The 11,085-nt window shown below is 43.8% G+C and overlaps 1 protein-coding gene across 1 annotated transcript; it reads right to left on the bottom strand.

Annotated features, from left to right (window-relative positions):
* Positions 1-311: 311 nt before the first annotated feature.
* LOC104503304 (transcription factor AP-2-beta) lies at positions 312-8,334 on the bottom strand. Its single transcript, XM_010150285.1, has 4 exons — positions 8,072-8,334; positions 5,367-5,485; positions 2,601-2,742; positions 312-618 (listed from the first exon to the last, which is right to left on the bottom strand). The coding sequence occupies exons 1-4, from the start codon at positions 8,332-8,334 to the stop codon at positions 318-320; spliced, it is 825 nt and encodes a 274-aa protein (XP_010148587.1). The 3' UTR covers positions 312-317.
* Between the last annotated feature and the right edge of the window lie 2,751 nt (positions 8,335-11,085).

Below are 11,085 nucleotides of genomic sequence, written 5' to 3'. Positions count from 1 at the left end.
AATCATTATTTAAAAAATGTGAAAGAACAGAAGTGGGAAAAAAATCCTGGTGGTTGTCTTCACATGTTCCTGGCAAGAGACTCTGAACCACTGGTCTTGTGCCATTGTGCTCCTCTGATCTTAAATTATTGTCTTTCTTTTATTATTATTATTTTACCTAATAGAATTCTTCCAAAGCCCAATCCAGTATTTTTAAAGCTAAAATTAAGACGGTTTTGTTTTAAAAGATTATCTCTCTTTTCTCCTTTTATTTATTTAACTTTTCTTTTTTCTTTATTTTTTTCCTCTCTCTCTCTCTCTCTCTCTCTCTCTCTCTCTCATTTTCTGTGTTTCTCTTCCTTGTCTCCAGTTTTACTACCTGGTCCTTCGCCAGATGTGTGCCTGTTAGCAGTGTTGTTGTTCAAGAACATCTTGTCCATGCCTTTGAGAGCTTCAGTCAGGTAGTTTTGGAGGGCCGTGAGGGCAGCACAGATAGCGGGGGCCCCAAAGCCGTGAGTGATGAGGCTGAAGTGAGTCAAGCAGCTCTGAATGCCCGGTTCCAAAATAGGGGTGGGCCGGCTGTTTCCAATGGGCGTCCTGTCCTGGGCCAAGAGATCTGTAAATTCTTTACAAAGTTGCCTGCACAGAAAAGAGGAAAGCAAGAAGAAGAGAGAGAGACAGAAAAGTGGTGGTTAGGCTCATCCCACACTTCTGCAAGACAACCAAGGTTGAAGGAAGGGGCAGGCTCCAGCCAAAGCTCATCCCAAGACCCAGGATAGGAGCTTTTTGCCACCTTTCTTTCCCCCAACAGTGCTGGGGGACTGGCTATGGTGAACCAGCAACTCCCTGTTCAGAATGATGTTCTTCAGGAAAGAGGTTTCTGCAATTGCAGGATAACAACAGATCTGGAGGTAGAAACCTCTCTGGATACTTCTGGAACACTGTGAAGATCCAGCCCTGCTTGGTGGCTCTAGCAATCAACAGGCAGAAAGGGACATGTGCCATGGGTCTGCCAACCATCATCTTCCTGGGGGCCTGGCCCTGGTCAAATCAGCTCTCCTTTCTGTTCCCGGAGGAAAGCACAACCATGCACTGAAAGCTACTGGGTGGCACAGGGACATGGTTCAGGGAAGGGCCAAAATGGACCCTCCTCTGACATGGCTCAGACTGGACCACCTTGTTGAGAAAGATAAGGACTTTGGGACATCTGGGACTCCACTCATTACATGAGGAGCAAAGCCAATTTTTCCTATTTTATTTTGGGGGGTGGGGAGCTGGCATCCCAATTAACACATTAGAGTTTACACCTGGCTTTTGTTTGGTTACCTATGCTTTTGAAAAATTAAAGTTGATTTTAATCATTAATTCCTCACACACACTTTCTTTTGCATTGCTCTGGTCCAAAAGGTCTTCAAGTCAACAGGTGCCCAGGGAATGGAGAAACCCTGGGGGCTGGTGTGGTTCCCAAAAGAGTCTCTTTGAGAGAGAGGCCTACCCAGGGACTGGATTAAAAAAAAAAAAAAGGGGGGAGAGGGGGAATAAAAGAAACCCTTAAAAAAGACACTCAGCCACTCAGCTCTCATCCTCTGAAATTCTCTGAAATTCCCAGTGGGTTAAAGGTTTCAGAGGGTGGGAAAAGATAAAGGTCTACTTCTATGTGTATTATCCATTAAGAAAGTGCAAGAGAGGAAACTTTGAATTTGGAGAACAAACAGTAATGAGTCCAACATTTTACATCTTCAAAGAGCAAAGCAGGGTCTGTGAGCAATTAAAGTTCTGGGACATTAATATCTTCTGACCCTGCGGAAAAGGGCAATCAAATTCCAATCACGTCTAAAAAACATCTGGACAAATTTGAGCAAATGATTTTTCAACCCTCCATATATTTCTTTAAATTACACTGTCATTGGAGGCAAGCCACGTCCCAGAGCATGAAATAAATGAGAGCTGTTTGGGCTGGTATTTTTTCTTTCTTTTTTTTCCCCCTTTTTGTTGCCAGATAGACAGAGATGTGTGAAGATACACAGCACTCACTGCCGAGGACCCAAGCAAACTATGTGGCACCCAGTTAGTAGTTTGAGAGGCACAGTCAAGTGCCTGATACAGCACATCCACCAAGAAGGTCCCAGGGGAGAGAGATGGGTTGGGGAGACCAAATCTAGGATCATTAGCAGTACATGGGGGAGTGCCTTTTTTTTCCTTTTTTTTTTTTTTTTAACTATGTGGGAAAGACATTGCCATTCGGTAGAGGAAAACAGGTGTTGTATGAGCAGCAGGAGGGACAGACAGACATGCTATGGAAGCAAAACAGATTTATTTGGTCCCCTTCCCATGAAGATTTTGTAACTGGGGTTGTTTTGGAAACGATATACAGTAGTTAGGGGACAGTGGCCTACTTCCTCTATAGGGCCAGCAGAAACTTCACTGGAGAGGGATGGAGAGGCTATAGGGTCTGCCCTGGGCATAGGGTGATAAGAGCATCCTTCCTCCTCTCAGGACCAGTATCATTTGGGGGCTGGAAACTCCGTCTGCTTTCAAAACGAGCTCAGAGGAAGAGTTTAAGGGGTGGGGTGGTCTCGAGGGAAGGCAGAAGAAGGGGAATTGGTCAACTTCGCACTCACTTTGTAGCAAGCAGCATGTTTTTCCTGGAGTGGAGGTCGCTGGGGTCCGTGTGCTGTCTGTTCAGGTACTCAGAAACAGCTTTAGCTGGGAACTCCGTTTCGCAGATGTACCCAAAATCCCGAGCTAAATGAACGGCCTCACCTGGATGGAATGAGAAGGGGCATTAACACCTCCGGGCAGCGCCGGCCCCGGGCTGGGCTGGTCCCCACTTGCCGGGGCACCGGGCTGCTGCCCGCCGCTCCCCCTGGGAGAGACCGGCTCCTATGGGCCGGGTTTAGAAACCTTGTAACAACCCTTGCATCCCTGGGAAAGGCTCCAGGTATGTGCTTTCCCTCCACAGGCTCTGTTTTGGGGGCAGAACTAAGTTGATGGGACAGGGTTTCCAGCTGATGAGATTTGTCTTTTCTATAACATGCTTGAGACGGTATGTACCCACGCAGCTGTTTGTGCAGGGCTGTGGGAAAAGTACACACACGCGTGCAACACATACACACATCCACTTTCAAAAGAACTGGGCCAAAAAAAAAAAAAAACCCAAGAAAAAACTTCTTATCAAGAAAAAAATCCCAAAAGACAGAAAGATCTAAACTTCCCTTGGAGCAAAGAAACCATTCCTGTCTCAGTACACCAGAACACTGTCCAATATTTTACAGATGTGGACATAATGTTAACATTAATGTCAATTCTGTGTGGGACATTATATATACACTTGTTTATACACGCACACAGAGCATTTGCATCATTATCACAATTAGCGCCACATCGATAAAATGATGGAGATTTAACCGCATTTCGTCGGCTGGAAATTATAAATACGCTTTTATAACTGACCATCATGCAGCAGGAACTCCTCTCTGCCGGGTGCAACTAATGGCAACCTTTTCTGTGAATCATAATTATTATTCTAATTCTAATTGTCACTTTCCCTGCCCGCCTGGTTTCAGGCTTCTTGCCTCCAGAAACTCCTCCAGAAACTTGCTTCCAACTCCTCCTGATGTACTTTATGCCACAAGAAGAAGACAGTAGCTGCAGAAAGGAGGAAAAGAGGAGGGGGTGAAAAAAAAATCCTCCGACTCTAGGGGGATTCCACCAGATTATAGCTCAGCCCCTCTAGAATAAAGCATTAAACCCTTTAAAGCACAGCCTGAGGGACCAGGGGGAAGATTTCCAACACGCAAAACAGATATGTCTAATATACTCCAAGACCACATTATTTTTAACGACCAGGAGTTGCTTTCCAACGTCACCTTCTGCTTTCCAAGGGTTCTCGCTATATCACCAAACGGCTTAATGAGAGGGAGGGCGCCCGGCGGTGCACGGGGAGTCCCCGCCGCGGTCACCCAGCGCCGGGTCGGGTCCCCCCGGGCTCGGGTAATCCCGGCCGGGGCTGGCCGGAGCGTTTCTGCTCCGGGCGTTACGATAGCAGCGACGCTAAAGCCTGGCTGGGGGTAGAAAAAGGAGATAAAGCTCTAGCAGGTGCAGCTTCTTCCCAAAAAAAGGGATCTCTCCCAAGGTAAACTGTTGATTTGTAAGGAAACCTGGGGAAGAGGAGGGGAACGTACATCGTACTACACTCTTGACACAGATCTCAGCATCACTGTATCACCGTTTTTGAACCTCCAGCCGGCTTCTAGGAGGGGCTGGTTTTGCTATGAGTGAGGTGCACTGGTTTTTACACGCGCAGGAGGGGTGAAGCTGCACTAATCCGGCTGTCAAAGAGCAGTTATCACACCCCAAATGCCTAACGTCTCCTATAGCGCGACCCTATAAACCCGTACCCGACGCTGCGCTTTGCACACTCGGCATAACCTACATGCGGGTACCAGGAGGAACCCGTTTCTATCAGCCCACGTCTTTTTTCAGCCTGCCGTCAGCTCTGCATGCAGTAAGGTCTTATCGCTCCCACAACTCAATCAAAAGAGTTGAAAAGTTAATATCTAGCCCAAATGTTTATGCATGCTTATATGCAGAAGAGATAAGTGGATTATTTATACGCCTCTCGGTGTGTATGTGTAATGCAGATACATATAATTCATAATTGCATCCATACTATTCCGGTTATGTTTTTTGGAGAAGGTCCAACTTCTCTTAGCGTAAACACACACATATCCTAAACGTATTAGTGGCTCTCAATTTTACTTTTCAATACAGTAACAATAAATCAAAGAAACATGCCGAACATCACAATGACAGCAGTTGACTTGAAATGAGGCGAAACTTCAGCCTCCTCTCCCAGGAACAGCTTCCCTCTTTGTTCAGTTCTAGCCACCTTAAGGTAAACCGCGCTCTGCGATTCTTAAATCGCTCTGATTTCAATAAAACATTAAAAAAAAAAAAAAAGAAAATATGTATCATTTTTCCTCATTGAACTTCCTGTAGTGGTCATAAATAAAACTCGGGAGGACGGAATTAGTGGGAGGATGGAGTAGACGTGGAGTCGGAGAGCACAGCCTGGGAATTAATAGCAGTGAGGAATGGGACTGCCCTGCAGAATCACACATCTACACACTACTACACACACATCTACACACACTTATACACACATTCTTGTCATCCAGAGGAATCAATGACCCTCCGGCCGGTGACTTTTGGGAATGGGATCCTTAACCGTGCCCGTGTTCATCCTAACCCTCCCTGAATTTCACCTCTGCAAGGTTTTCCCACCTGATCCCGAAAGTTGGGGGAAATTTTGGGGCGTTTGTAAAATGTCAGGCACGAGTTCAGAGCAGGCAGGGGTGTGAAGGGAGCTGCGACCCCCGGCTTACCTTCCACCAGGGAGGTGAGTAAAGTGACATTTGCGGCCTTACGCCTGCCGGCTGGTAAATTCAAACCGATTTTTTCTAGCCTTTCTCGCAAAGATCTCCCCCCGTTTTTCGATTTGGCTCTAGAATTGCAAAGAAATTAACATCGTGATTAACCCCGCAGCGTTCCTGGAAGAAACTTTTACTCTGTGCAGCCTGTGAGGGTTTTCACTCCACGTTAAGGACTTTGGGTGTGTTGATTTCTGCTTGGGTTTGCTGGGATTTGTTTAATTTGTCCCAGGGGTGGGAGTGGGGACGAACCCTCTTTTCTCCGTTTCCCAGGAAAATCAAATAATGTCAGATAGGAATAATTAATAACAGGATGCTGATCTAGAGAGTTCCTACTGCATGACGCTTAACTCGTCTTAGGATGAAGTGAGGAGAAGGGCAGAAAGGTAGAGGAGGAGATTTAAATCCCAAAAATGTGAAGGAAAAATTGGGGGAGGGAAATAAAACCCTGAAAGTCTCGAAGGGAGTATGTGTGTGCCTGTGAATAAATAGAAAAGGAAAATATTTATGAAACTTCAGGAATCATTTCGTGCGCGTGTGTGTTCTTGCGCGGAAAGGCGTTGCGGAGAGAAAGAGCTCACCTGAAGGCAGGGTGCGTTATATAGAGGGGATTGATTGCCTGAAGACAGTTTGAATATCTGTCGGAGGTTACTGATAAGGACAATAAAAGGATGAGTGAGCTATAGGTGGGCAATACAAGGGTATTGTTTGGACGCCTATACATATGTAAATCCCCGGGGATGAAATCTTGTCACCTGCCAAATCAGGGAGAGTTTTGGCACCTAAGAGTAGAGTCAAACCCAAATATCTCTTATTTCTTACTTAAAATTTGTTTAAGAATTAGCAGCCACAATCAGTGAAAGGAAACCAGAAATTGCAGAGAAGCCAGGCCACCTTCCCACTATTTTATATCAAAGTAAATAGGGGTAGATGGCAGAATTACAAGAGAGTAGCTACCTATATTTCTTCTGCTCTGAACCAAAAGCTTGTCTAAAATTTAGATTCAAGATAACAGCTGAAGTCAGCAGCAGCCAATGATTATGGCTTGGGCCAACTCCAGAAATCCACTGAAGTTCAATAATGATGTTTCTTTACCTTGGTAATTATATTTTCTACAGTGTATCTCTCAGATGTTCTCTCTGCTCCATTTGTGGTTGTACAGAACGAGCAGGCAGGTTAGCATCTGTAAGTACAAATCTCTTCTGCTCTCACTGGCAAGGATCACAGCTGAACGTTGATTACAGACATTCACGTGGAACAGCATCTATTTTAGGAGACCCTAATTCTCACGTTTATTTTTGTGTGACTGACTGCATGTAGCAGGATTTTTCCCCTCCTCTCCAGACACGGAGCTGCAGCCCCTGACATCATAACTTTTTTTCTTTTTTTTAATGGAAAAAAAAACCAAACCCAAAACAACAACAAAAAACACCTCTACAGCTTCATTTTTAAACACCTTAGTGTCAACATTGCCCAATTGCTGCCACAGCGGTTGGCAAGATATCTCCTCCACTAAGATTAGCAAATGTTAAACATGATCTGAAATTTATTAGGGGCCAAATTAGTTGCATTTGTTTCTGTCTCAAAGTTATGGGTGATTTTCCAGTCTGGAGTATACTTCACATGTGGAATATGAAATTTATACCCTCTCAGCTTTCTATTGGCTTGAGTGAACTGATACCTCATACCATATCGTGACTTCTTCCCTGCTTTGGCTGCAGATAGAGCCTTAGCTCACCATCCCTACAGACAAGTCATACTGACAATTTACAGTCCTTCAGTCACTGTCACAAAGGTGCCTTGCTCTCTGTTAGTCTTTCCAGACAGGGACGTCGGAGCTTAAATTTTTGTTGCTGGTACCTAAATGCACGATCTCTCACTTGATATGATAGGGTAGCAACCAGGCCTCCAGGTCATCCCTTGATTCTCATTTTCCTCAGTACTAATAATGGCAACTATTGAGAGGTCTTCAGTAAAATCCACCATGACATTAGCGAGTGATTTGCACAAACGTTAAACATCAGAGGCCTGAAGACCAACTGCCAGTAATTCCCTTAGTAACCTTCTTTAGATGAAGCATTAAGTTTCCGACTTTCACAGCTATCTGTTGATGGCTCCTCTTTAGTCAGGTACTTACCTACCTCACAGGTTGTGTGTTAATCCCCTGCCAATTTCAATAATGTCTTGTGTGGCACCACGTTAATTGCCTTATCAAAGAACCTCACGGATTTATCTAAGAAATCCCTACAAACACATCCTGTAACATCTAACTGCAATATTGGCATTTTGATGGCATGATTGCATGATGCCATCATGGCATTTTATTTTGTGCATTTACTAAGAGAGAAGTGTGACGAGAAGGAGAAAGGATAGGAAGTGTGTGCATGTACGCATGTGTATGAGAAAAAAACTTGCCTTAGTTCCCTCATTTTGGGTTGTTTTATAGAAGATGCACAAGGCCAAATCTTTCTCTAGTCTCCATACACTCATCTCAGTGTCCGAATACAGCACATTTTCACCTTACCCTGAACGTTACACACATGCTTTGATAGTAAGATCTATGTACATTTGCAATCATCTTGACCGTTCACCAAATATTTCTGGTGCATGCATGGATGCCCACACACGGACATGTTCATGCACTCACCCCAGCCTCTTACCTTCTAAGTACTCCTCCTAGGAGGGATGCATTCAGACACTCAGGAGGAGAAAGGCGTCTTTGAACTTCTCCCACAGTTACTTTATACTTTGAAGTTGAACTAAGCAAAGACAAGCGGCCAGGTACAGAGCAAAACACCTCTCCGGTGTTGACTGAAATTCCACCCAGGAAGCCATCTTTATTCATCATCAAAGAAGTAACAGATTTTGGAGGAACGGGAACTGGAGAAAGAAGAAGGGGAAGAGGGGAGAGAGAAACCATCATGCCGCGAAGGAGTATAGGATAACCACAGTCTCTCTGACATGCACAGAACACCAAAATGAAAGGGAATTTTGAATCTCTGGCTACCTCCAGCAACCTAAAGGGTGCTGCTCCCCCAACCTCTAGGAAACTGCTCCATGAATGATGGATGGAGAGAAGGGTGGTGCAGTACAGCCTCTATGCAGGGTTTGATCATTGGGAAATAAAATACATATTGGCAAGCACCTGGCAACTTTCGGGTTTGAGCCTGTGTCTCACCCAGAGCCCCCCGATGCCTTTTGTACAACGGACAGCGCCTTTCTGGAGGGAAAAAAAAAGGAACATTTACTTTTTTTGCTCTAATGTTTCCATTACAGCTAAGCTGAGCCAGGAATAAATTCACTAGACGAAGGGAGTTGCTGTCTTAAATAAGTATCAAGGCTGGAGGATACAGCAACCAGAAGACAGCTCTGTTATTGCTTTGTGTTTTTATTAAGTCTGGTTTATGAAATAAAATGAGTCTTTTCCTTCAGAAAAAAAAAAAAAAAGAACACTAGAAAAAAAAAAAATCGGGTCTAACCATGGTGTTTGCCACCTTGATCATATTGTGCTGTCCGGGAAGTAGTGGGAACTCTCCTGCCGTTAAATAAAGCTGATCTAGTTACTGTAACCCATAGTTAAAGGAGGAGTTTTTCTGGGTGGGGAGGAGTGGGGAGGAGGGAAGGGAGAAGTCAAAACAAAACAATAAAGCCACACTAAGCAAAATAAAAGCATGTTATTCTGTCCACGATAAAATGAAATTATATCTTTTTCTCTGAGAAAGTAGTGAGGTTATTTTAGGAGCAACCAAGGGGATTATAAAGAACAAATTCCTATAATAGCAACCAGACACACTCAGAAATAAACAAAAAACAGGAGGGAAAAATGACTAAACCAAAAATGAGAGCAATCCCCCCCTGACCTGAATTTTGTTTACAACTTAAATAGCTCCCTCGTAATTACGTGTAACTGTTATGATTTACAGCAGGTGCTCTAATCAATCAACCAATCACTTTAATTTATAGGGAACCTCGCTGCATTTTCCCAGTTGTTTCATTTCTGCGAGTAATTGATAACAAACCGTACTTAAGGTATGTTTTATGCAGGAGTTAATAAGAGCTGACAGCTGCTACTGCTGCTTCCTCTCGGAATCGCGGCAACGCGCCTTTCCTTATAGAAAATATAGTGTGAAACTGGGGGGTGGAGGGGGTGGGTGTTGCCGGCGGTGGAGTCCGGGCATATTTCAGAGGAGAAGACTAATTGATTACACACCCTCGTCGAGGAGATACTACTTCACAGTCTTCTATTTCCACTCAATCAATTGCAAAACCAATTCGGCAAATAATAGGGTTCTATTCGGCACATATGCCAGCTATTTAGGTAGTTATAATACATGTCAGTTAAGTCATAAAATCTCTGTTTATTTGCAACATATCTGGAGAATCAAACCATTAGGGTTGAGGGGATATTTAAGTCGTCTGGAGCTGCTAAACAATAAGATCGGGTATCCTAATATATTACCAAGTGCTAACTACTGGGCAATTGCCAATTTTATAACCTCAGTGTATGGAATAGACACAACCGTGTTTCACTGTTTTTATTACAGATCATTTCCTACTGCCAGACCAGACCCCCACAATAAAAGCTCTATAACAGCTAAAAACCAAAAGGCATGTCGATTTTAGATATACATATTGCTTCACATGCCTTGTATATAGTCTCCAGTTTAAACAAATTATTTTGAGTGGCTTTACTTCAGGGAATCGGAAAGTGAAATGGATTCCTATTTCTCTATTATTTTTAGTTAGGCACTTTATGCAGCTCATAAAGGCGGTTTCAAATAGTTTGAGAATGGCACAGAAAGAGTTATAAAATAGTTAGAAACCCACTTCTGCTTTCGAATCTATTAATAGTATTTTTGCCATTGATTCTATAGGAAGGTACTGGTTTGGGGTGTCAGAAGTAGTGCTGGCAGACCAAAATAAATAAATACATAAATAACTCTTGCCCCCATTATACGTAGATACATCACTTATTTAATGCACAGTCCTCTGCAACGTCATGCGAGTGAAGCATCAAGAAAAAGATTTAAAAAAAAAAAAAAGATAGATTAAATCAGTGCCACCAGACAGATTTTCATGACTGTCATTTTTTTCTTCGAACAAACACACGGGCTCAGTGGTTCGAGTACACCTTTGCAGTGGCTATATTTAGTGACCAGTTTATCAGGTCACTGTCCAGTGAACTGAGAAATTAAACAAGAGGCAGCAATTCCACGACCATCTGATCTTAGTCCAAACTCACTAAAGAGAGAGGGACCCGTGCAATGCTTAAATGTCCCTCACCCCGCTCGCCTTTTGGAGCACTCACTACATTAGTTAACCTTTGAAATATGGATTTTCACGTGCTTGGGATTATTCCCCCCGCCCTTCCCCCTCCCCTCTCCCCCCCTTGCAAATTGCTTTGGGAAGCAGGCTGGCTCCCTTCCCTGCTCTGCTGAGATCTCCTCAGCTTTTGTTCCTACCAGTGTCTCGCCCAAAAGGACCGTATGAACATACCCATCAGTTGGGGTGTAATAACTCTAAACCCATTTTAGAGTCTTACCAGGCGGTGTAAGCATATCTATTGCAATTTCATAGCTTCAGAGAGATGTATTCTATCTAGACTCTATATCTTCTGTAAATTACCTAATGCTGCCTCAAAAAAGTGTTTGCCATGGAAGGAATTATCTCTATC

The sequence above is a fragment of the Eurypyga helias genome, unplaced genomic scaffold (assembly GCF_000690775.1).
Source record: "Eurypyga helias isolate BGI_N326 unplaced genomic scaffold, ASM69077v1 scaffold31234, whole genome shotgun sequence".
NCBI classification, from domain to species: Eukaryota; Metazoa; Chordata; class Aves; order Eurypygiformes; family Eurypygidae; genus Eurypyga; species Eurypyga helias.
The sequence above is the reverse complement of the archived record's forward strand: the minus strand, read 5'-3'. Positions and strand labels throughout refer to the sequence as shown.

What these genes read in the sequence shown, in the direction of transcription:
- LOC104503304 (XM_010150285.1), bottom strand. Translation starts at nt 8,334, where the DNA reads ATGATGGTTTCTCTCTCCCCTCTTCCCCTTCTTCTTTCTCCAGTTCCC. An exon ending in CTAGGAGGAGTACTTAGAAG is followed by an intron (nt 5,486 to 8,071) that starts GTAAGAGGCTGG and finishes TTGCAATTCTAG; the next exon opens with AGCCAAATCGAAAAACGGGG. An exon ending in ACTCACCTCCCTGGTGGAAG is followed by an intron (nt 2,743 to 5,366) that starts GTAAGCCGGGGG and finishes CATTCCATCCAG; the next exon opens with GTGAGGCCGTTCATTTAGCT.